This window comes from Mirounga leonina, unplaced genomic scaffold (genome assembly GCF_011800145.1).
Source record: "Mirounga leonina isolate KUSES-001 unplaced genomic scaffold, KU_Mleo_1.0 Mir_106, whole genome shotgun sequence".
Taxonomy (NCBI): Eukaryota; Metazoa; Chordata; class Mammalia; order Carnivora; family Phocidae; genus Mirounga; species Mirounga leonina.
In genome coordinates, this window is record NW_023270232.1 from 5,541,912 (window position 1) to 5,559,008 (window position 17,097).

The window sequence follows — 17,097 nt, forward strand, 5'->3', positions numbered from 1 at the left end:
CCTAGCAACCAGGAACGCCTTCCGGGTGCCTCCGGCTTCCGCCGCCTTTCGGCCAGGCCCCTCGGAAGCTGCGGGAGCTCGGCGCGGCCCCGGGGCACTGGCGGAGCCACCTCCGGCGGCGGATCACCGGCCTCCGGCTGCACGCATGTAAATGCCAATCCGGGAGACCGCGCCGGGCACCCCGCTGTAAGCCGGCACTGTGCCGGGTGCGGGGGAGGGCCGGGGGGCACGATGGAGAGCCAAACAGGCGCGGGTCGCGGTGTCCAGTCCGGGGTAAACACACAAAACTTGTATCGCTAACCGCAGTACCAAAGACCGGGGTTGCGCAAAGGAAGCGTGCCAAGGCCCCTCTCCATGGATGAGAAGGGGTGGGCCCCGGGGAGGAGAGAGGCAGCTGTGCTCTGGGGCTGCAAAGACCCAGAGGCAGGACAAAGAGCTGAGAGGGGGCGTTGCAGAGGCGGCCACGGGACAGAGTGGCCCCGCGTGGACAGGGTGTGCAGACCCCCAGGCCCTGGTGGAGATTGGCTGTGTCATCCCCAGGGCAATGGGATGCTACTGCAGGGCTTTAGGCAGAAGAGTGACAGATCTGACTTATGTTCTCTAGCGAAAGGATGGGGAAGTGGCAGGGCTGCCTGAAATTGGGGAACTAGTTAGGAGGGCAGTCCTGGAGACAAAGGAGCTTGACTGGGATCTGGAGAGAAACGGACCGCTGCAAGCTACAACCCTGCAGTAGGATGTAGCCAATTTGGTGATGGATGAGCCATCTTCATCTATTTAATGCAAATATTAGCACCTACCCTAAGAGTTGTGGAAAAGATCCCATGAGATCATCTATGTGAAGCGTTTAGCTTGGTGCCTGGCCCACAGCAGCAACCCCCACACAGCAGCCCTTTCTTACAGCTGTTTCATGTGGGCACATAGCCTGCCCAAGGCTACACAGTGTGTCGGCAACTTCAGGCTCCCAGCCCAACGCTCTTTCGAGTACTGCCCTCCATCTTCTCGGTTTTCACAAATATTCACAGCAGTGTGAACTGTTCTGTACCTTTTCCAAAACCTGTGGCCAAGGACCTTGTATCCCCTGGTATAGCCCTGGTAAGGGGAGGGTTGTGATCAATGCCACCTAGAAGACGTTGGTGCCCAGAACCATCCTGAGCTGGAGGGAAGCTGGTGTCCTCCGGTAAGTGCCCTACTCACGTTATCAGCCCACACAGTCCAGGCTTCTTTGGAATCCTTGCCTCTACTACTATCCCGGCTGGCATCCTGCCCCCTGAATTTGGGCCAAAGAAGGGGATTCAATCAGAGGTATGGGAGTCTCTACCTCCTTCTCTCTGCCCCTGGGGCCACAGGAAAGCAACCCCTCGGAGGGCTCATGCCTTCAAGGAACCTTCAGAGAACCACAGCGTGGATGCCCCAAGCCTTACATTTGTCCTGGCCTTTGCAAACTTCCAAATAGCTTTTATCTCCTCTTTTCCGTCCTGACACCCCTAGGGAAAAGTAGGGCTGAGGTTTCAACTCTGACACCAAAGAGGACAACAAGCATATTTGACCCGCTCTGGGGGCAGAGATGCTTTGCTGGACTGTGGATCCCCAGCACCTGGCTCCCTAGGAGTTTCCTAATGTTTGTGTAAATGAATGATTTTTTTAACAATTAAGGTATAATTCGCAAACCATAAAATTCCCTCTTTTAGAGTGTACAGTTCAGTGGTGTTACACTGTGCGACCATCACCACTATCTAACTCCAGGACATTTTATCATTCCAAAAAGATACCCCATACTCAATTCCCCAGGCCATTCACCCCACACCACTCCTTTCTTCCCACCCAACAGGGCCCAGAGCCGTGGGACTGAAAATCAGAGCTCCCTGCCTAAATTTTGTCTGTGAATTTGCAAGGGCCAGAACTGGTAGGAAGGTATGGTTTGGATGCCGAAACCCTGGCAGGTGTATGAAACTTTAGTGATTAGTAGGAATGGTGGGCAGATTGTTTAACATCACAGAACCTAAGAAAAGGAAGCATTGCGGGCTCTCAGCCACGATGAGCCCACGTTTCCTGACAGACCACAGGTGGCTTTACAGCCAGGTCCCAGGGCTGGGGGGAGCTCCAAGGTACTGGAGTCAATTCAGGGGCCAGGAGAAACTGAGACAGTACCCCCACTCGAGGAAGAGGCAACCCTTAACTCTGGCGAGCCTGGTTAAGCACTTTCCTTTTCCTCCTGTACTTCCAGCTACATGCATAAGCCTCAAAGGACAGGGGGAATCTCCCTGTTTCCTCTTCTCTGCTCCCAAATGTGGTTTGCTTATAGTGCTTCCATCTAGGGAAAGACTGTATTCACGAGGGTAGGTTCTACTGCTGGGCCAAGTAGACCCTCGAATCGAATGGCTCAAATACAACAGATGGGCATTTCTTGCTGGGTATCAGTACCAGGCCAATGGACTGGTTCATGAAGCTGCCCCCTGCACACAGTCATCCTGGAACTAGCCAGCCAGAGGGCATCTTTAACAAGTGGCTTCCAATGTCTCTTTCAGAAGTTGCCTCCATTCCCATAAAGGGGAGGGGGTGAGAGTGCAGAGGTTGTTATAGCCAGGCCTGGAAGGGCTACCCCTCCCTTCTGCTCTCACTCGGGGAGCTGGAACTCCCGGACAGCCACTGAGAGAGGGGCCAGGAAATGCAGTCTAGCCCATACCCAGGAGGAAGAGGGACGCTGGTAAGCTGGGTCCCAGCCTCCCTGGTTTTCTCCCTGTGCCTCTGCTTGTCTCTTCTCGGCCCCCTGGCAGGCTCCTGCTCTGCCTCTGTCCTGTCAACACTGGCAGCCCCAGGCCCTTCACTGCATCCGCACCCACAGCTTCAGCTGGCAGCACCCACAGCCTCATGGACAAAGCAAACAGCTGTGCGGGGCTCCTGCCAGCCCAGGAACCCACCTCTGCAGGCGCGGCCCCAGCCATAGCAAGGCACGAGAAGATGATGGGCCCAATCAGACATCTGGTCTCTGGGGCATTTCTTGAGGGAATTTGAAAATGGGGCATGTGATAAGGAGAGCTAGAGATCAAAGGGCGTGGACAGAAGGGCCAGAATGTGGTTTGCCAGATGCAAACTGTGCTTACAAGGAAGGAAAGACCCTGTGTGCAGAGGAGGCCAGAAGAGGGGGAATAAAGCAGAGAGGATGCCGAGTCCTCAGGCATCCCTAGTGGCCCCTAGAGCCTCCCCAGGTCAAGGAGGTTTCTGGCACCTGTCCACGAGGTTCTGAGCACTGAACCTATTTTTATTTAGGTAACAGAAGTGAGTCTTTGTTCCTAAGATCCAGCTTGGCAGGGTCCGCCAGCTCTCCGCAGAGGTCATTCTATGGTGTGGGGGTCCTACTGGGAAGCATCTGCCCAGCCAGGGACATTTCCCACCCCGCCCCTTGCTTCTGGCTGGGGCCAAGTTCTTGCAGAAGGCTGAAGGACCGTGAACAGGAGTGATATGCATCACTTCTGGTCTGATGCAGTTAAGAAGCAAGGGTGGCTTCCTTCCCTGTTCCTAATTGATATGGGAAATGAAGGCAGAAGAAAAATTATTAAATTTCCTTACTAACTACAGCCCATTGACAAGTCCTTGAAATAGGCAGAGTGACCTTCCTCTAGGGACTCAACTGCCTCCATGTTAATACTTTGCTAAGGGCAAAAGGCAATCCTATCCCACCCCCCCCACCCCCCGCCCCAGATCCTGTAAGTCTACTTTAACATATAAAAATTCCTTTAGAAATTTCCTTTATCTCTAAACCCCCCAGATATGTGTTGGCAATCACCCCCCCACCCCCGGCAGGTAAATGGCCCACCGATATACATCTGAAGGGCCTCATGACTCAGGTTTTATTAGACAGTAATAAAAGACCTTTTCCCAACAATAGCTAGCCCTCTCAAGGTCCTGGAAACCTTGCTTCCAAATTCCTTAGAGACTCACACTATCCCTAACCCCCTCCCAACTTGAAAGTATATAATGGGCCGCTCCTCATGACCCCGGTACAGCTATTTCTGCCCATGAGTCCTGTCCCCGTGCTATAATAAAACCACCTTTTTGGGGCACCTGGGTGGCTCAGATGGTTAAGCGTCTGCCTTCGGCTCAGGTCATGATCCCAGGGTCCTGGAATCTAGCCCCATGTCGGGCTCCCTGCTCCTTGGGAGCCTGCTTCTCCCTCTGCCTCTCTCTCTCTGTCTCTCATGAATAAATAAATAAAATCTTTAAAAAAAATAAAAAATAAAAAAATAAAACCACCTTTTTGTACCAAAGACGTCTCAAGAATTCTTTCTTGGCCATCGGCTTTGAACCCTAATGTCTTTCCTACATCACCAAAGAAGTAAAAAAAAAAAAAAAAAAAAAAAAAATCACTGGGTAGGCTTGTGGGGAGTGGTAATGGTGGCCCGCGTGAGAAGAGCAGCAGAGCATGATGGCAGAGGCAGCCCAAGGGGGTCAGAAGATTGGCCACATGCAGGGGATGGAGCAAACAAGTAAATAAACTGAGGATAAGGGCATGTGTTTCTCACCGACAGGAGGGAAAACAAATAGGAAGACGGGAAAGTGAGAATGAACCTCGTGGCAGTTAATACAAATCCGTACTCTTGGTGGTGACTCAAGGCTTACCACATACAGAGACAGAAACAAATATAGATGTAGGGTCTACTGAGAGGGCCCAGGAGCAGCTACACCTCAAACAATAAGCACACCTTGTACCTAGATCTTGGCTTCAGAACACCATTTTCCAGTAATCAGAACCCTGGAGAAATGTCTGGTTCCAGGAAAAGTATAAGGCAAACCCAGAACATTTTTGTTTTAAAGGCAGTGCTCAAAGAACGATGGGGAGATGCCAAAAGAAGGAACAGAGAAGCTAATCTGAAGGAGCTCCCACCAGCCAACAGACAATTTCGGCCTCAAAGTAAATAGACAAAAGCAATAGACAATTTCAGCATCAAAATAAATAATGACAATAATAGATTATAATCCACTGAAGAAAATATGAATCCATGAGTCCAAACAGATACAATTAAACCAATGGAAATTTCAGAAAGCTCTTACAACAGAATGCCAGCTAATAACTGTAGGAGGAATAATGAAAATAAAGAATGACCGTTTCACAATGATTAAAGTTATCCAGCCAAGAGACATAATGGGTGATAAACATCGTGGGTGAAAGTGGGATAAAGAACAGTGTATTTATATTGTCTCAAAGTGATTCCACACAAAATAGTTACTAATTACAAAGCGGGGGGGGGGGAACCCACCTTTACAGCAGAGAAACCTAGCACCATCTTACTCAAATGATCAACATTATCATCTGTAATAGGACAAATAAACATCATGTGCCACTCAGTAGGTCACAATAAAAAGACGACATCATTAATGTGATATCCTAGCCGAAGATGCATATCCTGAATCTAATCAGGAGGAAGCTTGGACAAACTCAGGCTAAGGCACATTCTCTGCTACCTTTAGGAAGGTCAAGGACATCAGGCTCCAGAAAAGACTGAGGAACTGCTCCAAGCAAAGGGGGATCAAAGCCATGGTGAGTGGGTATAACTCAGGATCCCAAATCAGACCTTTCTGTTACAAAGAACGTCACAGGGGCATTTGTTAAAAGTGGAATGAGGTGGGGCGCCTGGGTGGCTCAGTTGGTTAAGCGACTGCCTTCGGCTCAGGTCATGATCCTGGAGTCCAGGGATCAAGTCCCGCATAGAGCTCCCTGCTCAGCAGGGAGTCTGCTTCTCCCTCTGACCCTCCTCCCTCTCATGCTCTCTGTCTCTCATTCTCTCTGTCGCAAATAAATAAAATCTTAAAAAAAAAAAGTGGAATGGGGTGTCTGGGGTAAGGGTGTCTGGGGATTCTTGCAACTTTTCTGCATGTTGAAATTGTTTCAAAATAAAATTATTTTTTGAAAAGCAGGAATGGGGGCACCTAGGTGGCTCAGTCGGTTAAGCGTCTGCCTTTGGCTCAGATCATGATCTCAGGGTCCTGGGATCGAGCCCCGAGTTGGGTTCCCTCTTCAGCGGAGAGTAGGCTTCTCCCTCTCCCTCTGCCTCTCCCCCTGCTCATGCTCTCTCAAATAAATAAACAAAATCCTTAAAAAATTAAAAATTAAAAAAATAAAGAAGCAGGGCTATCTCCTCTGTCTCTTCCCCCACCCACCCGCCAGTTGCAAAAGACATGGCAAAGGACTCTGTGGTCCCAGATCCAGTTACGGAACCACCAGAGGGAAGGAGCCTCAGTCCCTCGCCCACTCCTGCACAAGAGCCCAGCTTCCCCTCCTGGTCGGTCGGTCTGCTACTTTGGACTTGACATAAACTTCCATTGTCCGAAGCCGCTGAGCTGGGGGAGGGAAGGATCCTTTCCTGCTTTATCCTGACTCATCCACTTACTCAACAGCCCGCTGTACTTCTCCACTTGAGGTCTCACACACACCCCAAGGAAACATCTTGCCCCAAAACTCGTTAGCCATATTGTCCTCATCAGAAACGCAGGTGCATCTGCCCTTTCTCTCAAGCGTTGCCCCGCCTCCTGTGCCATCGCCTGGTCTTCTCCATGCCCACCCGTCCTGCTTCAGCTGTCTTCTCCCCGGCCTGGCCCCGTGGGGCCGGTCCCTCAGCCCGCCATCCTGCTCCTTTCGAATTCCCCTCCACTTAGCACTGCCAGAACACACATGGGCTCACACTTCCTCTTCCCGGTTCCTACTGCTCTCCACCTGGAACACGCTGCCTGTTTCCAGGCCATTCGGTACATACCTACTCTGCTCTCAGGGTTCAGCTCCTAAGACACTTTGAGGAGGCCTTGCCTGATCCTCCCTCCCTAAGGCCTTAGGACACAGCCTTCCCTCTGAGTGGACAGAGCTGCCCTGCCCGTCGCACTCATGGGCTGACACACCAGACTCCCCAGAATGCCAAGCTCCTTGGTACCCCCTGGAAGAAATGTCCCCCTCCCACTCCCAGCCACCTGCCTCAGCCCTGACCCCCTGCTGCCCGCCATTACTTTACTATGGGGTTTCTCTAGAGCTAGCTTTGCCCTCTGGACCATTCCGAGGCTGTAAAGGGGAGAACAATCGTCAAAGGAGTTTTTGGTCACCGAGTTGGCACTCAACAGATAGATGTCGGAAACAAAGTACTCCCAGTGATTCTCTCAGCTTAGAATTAGTCCCCCACTTGCACCCCACCATGACACTCAACCTGTCAATGACCTCGCAGTCATTTTTCAAGAGTGGACGTGGGTACGCAGTGCATGTTCTTGACTTCCAGGGCTGGTCTTAGCTCATTGGGACTGCCGTGGTCTCATTCATAACTTTGAACTCCCCAACCCATGCCCAGGGCCTGGTACAGGCCTGGACACAGCTGGATGCTCTGGAAGCACTTACCGCCAGGCCAAGACCACCACCTTCCGGGGGCTGTGAGCCCCACGCAGTGCTGACTGGCACCATGACCCGAGGCCAGGCCCAGTCTGGCACGAGAGTATCCCACGGGCTCACACCCCCACCGAGAAAGCAGGACAGAAAAGGTGCATTTCTGTGCCTGGTGGTTTCCTATTCCCAGTTCAACTTTTGAAACAGAGAAGAAGAAGGAAAATGAACCTGATATATAGAAGTAGTTTCTCCCAGACATTCTTTTTATTCCCAACCCCCAACGAGACACATTCTACCCCGTGAGATCCCTGAGGCCCATTTTATGGGCTGGAAAGTAAAGGCACTGTGTCAGAGTGCTCCTGGAGGTCAGCGACACCCAACTCAGGAAGACCCATGAATCCTAACCTTCAGGGACTCCACCTAGAGATGTAACAAGCCAGAAAGACGTCCTTTTCCTCTTGTCTTTGGTCTTCAGAGCAGGCCTCTCTTCTGAGGGTTTCTGAGGAAGCTCCTGCCCCGTGGAGCAGCCACTCCGTGGCCAGTGGCCATCAGGAGACAGGGGGCAGATGCAAAGCCGGGGCTGGGACCGCCTTCCAGCCTGTGCCCGGCTGTCAGGACCAGGGCTGTGTGCACTGACGCAGGGCTCCCCCGAAGGAGAAATAATACAGCCGACCGTAGTGCCGGCGGGCAGACAGACGTAAGGGCTCCAAAGGGCACCCCGGGGCAGGCTGCCAGGCTGGAGACCCGTGCGGCCCAGGGGAAGTGCGGTCCCGACTGCGGGGCCGAACAAGGTGGGGGGAAGGGGCGGCGGCCCAGCCGGCCTGTGTCAGGATCCTGAGGCCGCTACCCTGGGCACTTGCTGCGGCCACATGTGGTGGCTCTTCTCGCCACAGGACCGACGCAGCCTCAGAGCTTGCTCCGCGGGGCCCCCGTCAGGGGCTGCCGCAGCCGCCACACCACCCTCACAGGCTCCGCGGCGCCGTCCAGCTCCCGGAGGCCGCCCAGGCCCCCCGTCCGCCTGTACCACTGCAGGGCCGGCTGCAGCACCGTGATGGGGATGCTGAAGTTCAGGTGAGGGTAGGTGGCCCCTGTGTCATTGTCCCGGGTGTTGCTGGCCACGATGCCTGTTGAGGAGTCAAAGAGGAAAGGGGGTATGAGCCAGGGGACAGACGGGCGGGGGCTGAGGCCCATCTCCGGCCCAGAGGCCCTAGGAGCGCTGGGGGCTTGAAGGCCCCTCCTAGTGTCAGACGCCCAGCTTCCCTCCTGGCCTCTGGCCCCCCTGCAGCCCCATGCCCCTTCCCGCATCTACTTTCCCCTTCACGCCCCTAATACGCAGTGTCTCACTGGCTTTGCTACTGTCCTCTCCAACCAGTGTCGGCTCTGTGGGCTCTGCCCACCCAGGCTCCCCAGGACCCGCAGCACGGCGCGTGGCCCAGGCCAGCGCTCACCAGGTCCTTGCTGCCTGAACGGATAAACGAATCCCGCTGCATGTGGGCATCTGTGCGTACACGTGTGCACACGGGGATGTGCTTTTTTAGGCAGTTTCAGACTTACAGGGGCCTTGCCAAAATAGTAGAGGTCCCTGCCTGCCCTTTGTCCAGCTTCTCCTCATGTCACTGTAAAACAGTGATCAAAACCAGGACAGTAATGTTGGAGCAACACTAGTGACTGAGACACAGGACGCATTCAGATGCGGCCAGTGATTCCACGATGCTTTCTCTGTTCCCGGATCCCATCCGGGGCCCCGTCGTGTCTCCCGAGGGTTCTCCAGGCTGCACCAGTTCCAGTCTTGCCCTGTCGTTCATGGCCTTGACACTTGGAACAGCACAGGTCCGCTGTTCTCTAGAATGTCCCTCAGACCGGGGTCACCCGGTGTTTTCTCACGGTAAGCGTGAGGTTCGGCGTGCTTGGGAATAGCATCCCGTGCCCTTTTCCGGGCGGCCTATCAGGAGGTGGATGACGTCTGTAAGCGTTTGTGATGCTAGCGAACCTTGACCACTTGGCCACCGTGCTATCTGCCAGGCTGCTCTGTTGTGGGCTTACTACTTTCCCTCTTGTAAGTATGAACTCTTTTAGGATGGCGCAAAGATCTCATTTCTACTTTCCATTCATCAGTGGCTCCCGTCCGCAGCAATTCCTTCTGTGGTTTTCCACTTCCCTCATGTCTTCTGCACTTAGAAACGAATTCTCCTGTAAGGAGCAGCCACCACTTGTCTCCGTTTGAGAACGTCCTTGGTTACTTACGTCAGTGTGGACTCGGCCGTTCCCTGCGTTATCACGGGTATGACAGCCACTGGCTCTGCAGCTCAGCTCGTCCTCCTAGGAGCTCCTCCAAGTCGCCTCTGCTTTCTCTGCTCATTTGCTGTGCCTTCCATTTTGTTGCTGGCATTTCCTTCCCCTCTGGCACCACAAGGTGCTCGGGGTTCGTCCCGAATGTTCCCTGCCCAAGCCCCAGAATGAGTCACTTCCTGGTGCCTCTTATTAAAGAAACCATGATCTGGGCTCTCGGTGTGCTCACTGCAAGTGGGGTGTCACTGCCTCTGGCCTCTCTCAGCGCACAGAGCTAGATTTTATACACACACACATCTATACTTATCTCTACACCCACTTCTCTGTATATGCACATACTGGCTCTAAGCATATTACCAATGAATCACTAACTGCACTCCAGGGGTTAGGAGAAGAAAGCAGTTGCCCTAAGAAACTTGGGAACACAGGGTTTTGCTGGGACATGTGAAGGCTCCAGACAAAGAGAACCATACACACTTAAACGCTATACTCTACTTGGTAAATCTGAGCCTCGCAAGGGTGTGAGGTAGGGATTCTGCAAGTACTTTATTTGTGTCCCACAGCTGAAGAAATAAGGGAATTCCACTCCTGCCAGCAAGAGCAAGGCAAGCTTTCTCACCATGTCAGAAGTAAGGGAAGGGGACGCATCGCGTGAGCCGTGGCGGGGAGTGCAGTTGGAGGTATCCACGTGCACTTGCAGTTGGCTTATTTTTTTTTAACGGACAGACTGTTTTGTTTTATTTTTTTAAACCAGAATTAGTTACCAAAACCTTAAAATGGAAAGATTTAACAACCACATATTTAAAAAAAAAAAAAAAGGGTCACAGTTGCTAGTGAACAGCTGAGGAATCGGGCAGTGTTAGGCCCACAATCCTGTGTCAGGAGGCAGCAGCGTGCTGGAGTGGAGTGCTGTTCACCCCGGGTCATCCCTGACCCTCTACTCCCTACTGTCTTCACTCCCTCATTCATTCACTTGGCCTGTGACTCTTGGACTAATCCAACTGCTGAGTTTCACAGATCCAATGAGATTAGGTGACTTACCTGAGGTGGCGTGCTGGCAGAGAAGGAACGGGGATGCAGATCTCTCCCCTCCCTGCTCAGCATCTGTCTCTCTCCACTCTAAGAGCACAAGTACCCGAAAACCTTGGCTCACTACCTCTTGGGCATCAGGCCCACCATCTTCCCAAGCCCAGGGTGGCTCCTGGGCGGGACGCCCAGCACTCACTAGATGGGACCGAGGCTCTGGCAAGGGGAATGCTGGGAGAGGGCCACGGAGCTGCTTACCCAGGAGGTTTCCTGTGCAGGGGGAGAAGAGGGGTCCGCCGCTGGAGCCGCCATGCACGGCACATGTGGTCTGGAGCATCACCGCTGCGTCATCCACCCGCACCACAGCTGACAGGATGCCTGAGGTCACCGAGGGCCCGCAAGCCTGGCCAAAGACGCCGAAGCCCACCACACTGACAGCTTCACCTGCCCGGGAAGAAAGGAGGGTGAAGGTGGGGAGTCGCCTCTGTCTGACAGGACTCACACACTCCCCAACCTGCTCCCTGCCCTCTCCGAAGTTCCAAACCTTCTCTGCCCTTCAGGCTCCTGCCTCCAGGAAGTCTGCCCCAGGTCCCCACGGGAAGAGGCCAGGACGTCCACTGAGCTCCCAGCACCTGCTCACCACTTGTTCTTGGCATCAGGTTGTTCTCCGGCCCTCATTTCCTGGACCGGGGAGTTACTTTTCAGGGTCCCTGGCACCCAGACCCGTGCTCAATAAATGTTTGTGTCAGTTAAGCGTCTGCCTTTGGCTTGGGTCATGATCCCGGGGTCCTGGGATTGAGCCCTGCATCGGGCTCCTTGCTCCGTGGGGAGCCTGCTTCTCCCTCTGCCTGCAGCTCCCCCTGACAAATAAATAAATAAAATCTTTTAAAAAAATGAAAATAAATAAATGTTTGTGACATTAACACCCATCTCCTCCTTGGACTAAGAAGTCTCTTGGTGAAAAAAGGTGGTAATGATGACGACCAACTACCTGCCAGTAACTTCCTTTTCCAAGTGCTCTGAATGCACAGGGGTAAATGCTTTATAGGCAACGTCTCACCCACTCCTCATAATGCCCAGGAGTAGGGAGCTTTATCCCCATTTTCCAGATGTGGAAATTGAGGCAGAGAATATGGAGTTGCCTGTCCAAGGACGCAGGGCTAGCAAGTGGCAGAAGAGATGCCAACTGAGAGAGCTCGCGGTGTGCATCCCCACAGTGAGACCTATGGCACTCCCAAGGCAGCATGCATGCCACCGGAGCCTCAAAAGTGTAACACCGCTCTGGCCAGCCCGCAGTGTTACGAGGAGCTGCCAACCCACGCTCAGCCCCTCCACATTGCACCACTGCAGGGCCTCAGGGAAAAAGGTGTGCCTTCGCCTTCGCCAGGGATCCCACCTGCAACCTCTGCCCCTCCCCAGGACCTGGGGTATGCTGGGCCCAAGCAGGGAAGCCTCCAAGAGCCACCCTAGCCAAAGCGCTGAAACCAGGCTGATTTCACCCCAGCTTCATGCCACCCTGACTCATTACTCCAGCAGGGGTGAGGCAGGGAGCCCACCTAGAGGACTGGCCCCTGATCTAGAGGGTTAGAGTGCTCAGCGCTGACTTTGCCTCCTGAGGTCCCCCCCAGACCACAGGGCCCCTTGCCCTTTACCTTCGTGGAAATGCTCAGCCGGCACTGGCAAGGGGACACCGTGTAGGTCCTTCTCCAGGCTCACTACCGCTACGTCATAGGGAGAGGTCTCCTGGGTGGCAAACACCACATGTCCCCAGATCGTGGCACTCCTAGGAGCAAGGGAAACAAAGTGACGGGCTAGCTTTCTGACTCTTTAGCGCTGGGAGGAAGCAAGGGGATGAGAGTGATCGTAGAAGCCACGGACTTGGGGGTCAACGGGCCTGGCATCAGCCCTGACAAGTGCCAGGCAGGCATCTCTGGGCACGCACTCGGCCATCCTGTGGTACTTCCAAACATGCTTCATACTTCTGTGTAAGCCCCCGGCGCCTCCGCATAGTCCTAATGCCTGACACCTGGGGAGCATTGTGGGCCAGGGCAGGTGTTAATGCTCTATGCACACCATTTTAGTTCTCACTGAAGCCTTAAGAACCAGGCACTGGTGTTATCGCCATTTTAAATGGTGCATGTGAGGGCCAGAGAGGTTGAATAACTTCCTCAAGGTCACACAGTAAGTGGCAGAAGCCAGGGCACACATTCCCAGTGTTTTCCTTCACTGCTTCATTTCGGGCAATCCTGCCAGTTGGTGAGGCAGACGTAGGATTTCGATCCTGTGTCCCTGTGTTACATAAAGGCTAGCACTTCTATAGCTCTCACTGTACGCCAGGCTCTGTTCTGAGACTTTACAGGTCAACTCAGGGAGAGACAGCAGAGACTGGCTTGCCGAGGATCACACAGGGGCTCCCCACTACACTCTGCAGGGACACCTTCCAGCAGACCACGTGGACTCCCTATAAGCAAGTGTGTGTGTCTTCCGGGCCAGGAGATTGGGCACTACACCTTCGGGAAATCCTCATTACCAGTCTTCCTTATAGAGCCATGGCTGTCCTGCTGGCTTCCAGGGGGACACCCCATGGCAAAGCCAGGCTGGGTTAACACTGGAAATTCAGGAGAGGGATTTGGAAAGGCCTGGGCTGCAAGGCTAGGCTGAGCCAGGCACAGAACCTCAGGCATTAACACCAAGGTGCAATACCACTCTGCTCCTAAGTTGAGCACCTGGGACTACCGCAGAAACAGAACGGGTACTAGAAACCCAAGCCAGGAGGCCAAGGCTACTGTCCCTGCTGCCGGGCAAATGGAAGGAAAGGGGCCAAGAGTGCTTTCCCTGCAGAGACATAAGTGACCAAAGTCCCAACCTGGCTGCCAGGATCACCCAAAGATCATTCCAGTACATCTGTGTACACACAGATGTGCTCGGCCCCACTCCCACGTTCTAATTAGGTGGAATTCCACACATGTCATTTTTATCGGGATGGGAAGTTTTGCTTAAGATCTAAGAGAACAATCAAGTAAGAGTAAGAGGCCCCTCTCCTGACCCCAGGAAGGCAGCATTGTGGGCCTCTGAGACCTCACGACCACTCTCAGGAGAGGGAGAACAGGGTGGCGAAGTTTCCATTCAAGGGGCCTAGTGGAGTGTGGGTGCAGGGCTAGAAGACAGAGCAGTCTTCTGCAGAGTTCAAAAGGAATTCAGGCTGGGAGGGGGTGCTCAAAGACGCCCAGTCAGGGATGCTGGGACTCACCACAGTCCCCCAGTCCAGAGTCACTTGGCATCCTGCTGCCCAAGCCCCACTCACCCCCTGCCAGGAAGGAGGCCCAGTATCCCCTACACTGGGGTTGAATGCCGAGGATGAGGGGACGGACTCAGGTCTCTATCCGCACTACACCCTCAAAGCATCAGCATGACGCCAGAAGGCCTCCATTATCCTCAGTTAGATCTGAGAGCCAGGGGGCGGGAGGCGGGCAGAGTTGGGGCAACCTTGCGGGCCTTACTTGGGGGGCGTGGTGCGCACCAGGACCCTGGCCGCCTCCCGAGGGGCCACATGCCGGCAGGTCACCACGAGGCGGGGCGCCACGACCACTCCGGAGCCCCAGACGGTGCCGCACTCCACCAGCACGGCCGCAGCTGCCCACGGGGGGCCGGGGTCTCGGAGGGGCAAGCCCCACGGGGCGCCCATCTCCGGCGGCAGGAGGGCGGCCAGGGCGTGGGTGTCAGGGCCCAGGCGGCCGAGAGCGGCTCGGGCGGCGCGCAGGAGAGGGGTGGCGGCGCAGAGCAGCGTGAGGCCCACCCACTCGCGGGCCTTCCAGCAGAGGGGCGCGGCCACGAGCGCCACGAGCGCCCCCGCGGGCCGCGCCGCGAACACGCCGCCGCCCTCGGTGCCCGGCAGGCAGCGCGCGTCGGTGAGCAGCAGCGGACCCGCTGCGTTGCTGAGCACGCCGCGGCTGAGCGTGTTGAGGAAGATGTCCGGGCAGAAGGCCCCGAACGGGGAGCCGCAGGCCAGCAGCGGCGCGCCCTTGGGCACGGCCCCGGGAGGCGCCACGGCCACGACCGGCCCGCGCTCCTCCGCCGCCGCCGCCTCCTCCTCCCGGTCGGGCCGCACGCGCAGCAGCGCGAACCAGCCCAGCGCTCTCAGCTGATCTTCCTCCTCCTCCTCCGACACCTCGTCGTCCGGCGCCGCGCTCGCGAAGCGCCACTGCTCGGCCGCCTCGCCCCCGAAGAGGCGCGCGAAGTGGGCCCGGAAGGCCGGGCAGCTCAGCAGCAGCAGCAGCTCGGCGGGCCGCGGGGGCTGCAGGAGCCGCCCGCCGGATCGGGCCGGCGGGCCGGGCTCCGGGCCGGCGCACTGGGGCGTGCACAGGCCCGTACGGCCCCGCTCCGCGCGGCCTGCGGGGCTCGCGGCTGCCGGACCCCACTGCACGTGCAGGCGCAGGTCGTCACCGCAACTGTCGCCGGGCAGGAAGGCGGCGCCGGCCGCGGTCAGCGCCGCGCTCCCGGCCCGCAGGAAGGGGGTGAAGATGCCCCCGTGGCACAGCACCAGGTCCGGGCAGCGGCTCAGGATCACCCCGCTGCAGCTCCACGAGCCCGCCTCGGCCTGCCCGGCCCGGGAGGCGCTCACCACGCAGCCCGCCTTCTCGGCCGCCCTCATGGAGGGCCCCCACTGCCGCGCCATGTCTTCCAGAACGGTGCACACGGGGTTTCCAGAGGAACGAGGGAGAGAGCGAGGACCCGGGTCGGGATCCACGGGTCCCACGCAGCGCCACCCAAAGCTGGAAGGGAGAGGTGCAAACACTGACTCAGGTCTTCCTCGTCGGGCCCGATTGGCTAAGCCCCAACTTGCCCGGCCCCATTGGCTGGGCTTGGGGCCGAGCCCTGATTGGCTGCCTAGGCTGACCCCGTCCCTTTCCCCGCCCTCGTTGGCTCGGGCCACCTGTGCGATCTCGGGGCCGAAGCCGTCCCGGAGGATAAGCTCAGGGAGAGGGACGGCGTGTGGTTTTACCGAGAGACCGGGCTTGGGTAAGGCGGAGTCCCTTTTCTGTTCGTTGGGCTGCAGGAAAAAATAGAAATGAGGGCCGTCGTGGCTAGACTTGCCCAGGCAGTGATAGGACCTGCGTATCTGCTCAAGTCTAAACCAGCGGTCTCTGACCCCTGGCATGCTAAGGGCAAGGAAATCCTTGGCCCCTTGGCCGAGGTAGTAATTTGAAATTTTGTAAATAAACCCTACAGCAATCCACTAGGTGGCATGCAGCTCACAGGACTACACCTAGGACCTTTTGATGCCAAAGCCCAAGACAAAACTGATGAAAACTGGGTTTGTGCAGAATAAAATTGCCCTTTAAGACTATGATGAACAGTAACCCGAAGTCAAAATTTTCAATTCTACAACCTATAGTTTCCAGTGTGCACATTTCATAACCACATATAACATTTATAACCACACCTAGGATTTATCTAGGTCGGGGGCCAAACACTTTTTCCATGAAGGGCTAGAGCCTCAGTGGTTCAGGTTTTGCGGGCCATACACTCTCTCAAATACCCAAGTGTGCAGTCGTAGCAGGGCAAAAGCTAAAGGAATGGATGGCTGTGCTCCAGTAAAACTTCCCTTTGGACACTGAAATCTGAATTTTATATGTCACAAGACAGCGTTTTTCCCCCCACAGGCCATACAAAAACAGGCAACCGCCTAGATTATTGGAGTACATATGTCAGCACTAACAAAAATTATTCAATTACTACTTAAATTACATAACTTTTCTGCCTCAATTTCCAAATAAAACTAAGCTGCTCCAACAAACCTGCTGGAGAAAGTTAAATGATGACCCATCGTAGTATGAGGTGGGACTGAGATTAGCAGTCTTCCATAGCAGGCACGGTCTTCTTTTGGTTCTGTGACACAGAAGATGCCTCGATCACAGGAAAATCTAATCATCCCAACTTCCTAGCAATTAAGAGTTTCTCTCTCTCGAGTCCCATGATACTCCCTTAAATGACGCTCAAGCCTCCAGCATGAACCGTTTGTTATGCGTCAGGTTTTTCTGCTTACAGCACATTAGAGTCCCCAGTCACAGCCAGCAGCCAAGGTGAAACCCCCTGAGTGCTGGGCTCATTGACTCAGTCTGCACTTTTCATGTTCCACTCTAACTCAAATGACACAGACATTATTTATAAACATAGAACCCATGGCATCATTTTAGTAACAGGGACATTAGTTTCAATCACAAGATGCCTCTAACACTTTTAATGCTTGGTCAAAAAGGACCTGTTGCATTTTGCTTCCCATTCTATTTGCCCCATTACTTTAGTTTTAGAATCTCATTTGGGTTTTCTAAAAACAAGGCTTCCTACAAACCTGGTAAATGTACAAGCACACATTTCATTCCTTTCCCTATTTTACCAAATGCAGCACTCAACTGAAGCTCTCC

General features: G+C 54.8%; 1 protein-coding gene across 2 annotated transcripts; it reads right to left on the reverse strand.

Annotated features, from left to right (window-relative positions):
* Positions 1–7,610: 7,610 nt before the first annotated feature.
* Positions 7,611–15,667, reverse strand: LOC118018303 (peroxisomal leader peptide-processing protease-like). 2 transcript variants are annotated; one of them, XM_035016698.1, is made up of 4 exons: positions 14,173–15,653; positions 12,325–12,455; positions 10,931–11,116; positions 7,611–8,481 (listed from the first exon to the last, which is right to left on the reverse strand). In XM_035016698.1, exons 1-4 carry the CDS (start codon positions 15,345–15,347, stop codon positions 8,264–8,266), a joined length of 1,710 nt encoding a protein of 569 aa, XP_034872589.1. In that variant the 5' UTR covers positions 15,348–15,653; the 3' UTR covers positions 7,611–8,263. The 2 variants fall into 2 exon arrangements, with proteins under 2 accessions (XP_034872589.1, XP_034872597.1); XM_035016706.1 differs by lacking the exons at positions 7,611–8,481; positions 10,931–11,116 and adding an exon at positions 11,123–11,353 and having other exon boundaries at positions 14,173–15,667.
* Positions 15,668–17,097: the final 1,430 nt, after the last annotated feature.

Coding starts and splice junctions, on each gene's coding strand:
- LOC118018303 (XM_035016698.1), bottom strand. CDS start 15,347: ATGGCGCGGCAGTGGGGGCCCTCCATGAGGGCGGCCGAGAAGGCGGGC. Junction 12,456..14,172: donor GTGCGCACCACGCCCCCCAA/GTAAGGCCCGCA, acceptor CCTTGCTCCTAG/GAGTGCCACGATCTGGGGAC. Junction 8,482..10,930: donor CTGCACAGGAAACCTCCTGG/GTAAGCAGCTCC, acceptor ACTCCTCAACAG/GCATCGTGGCCAGCAACACC.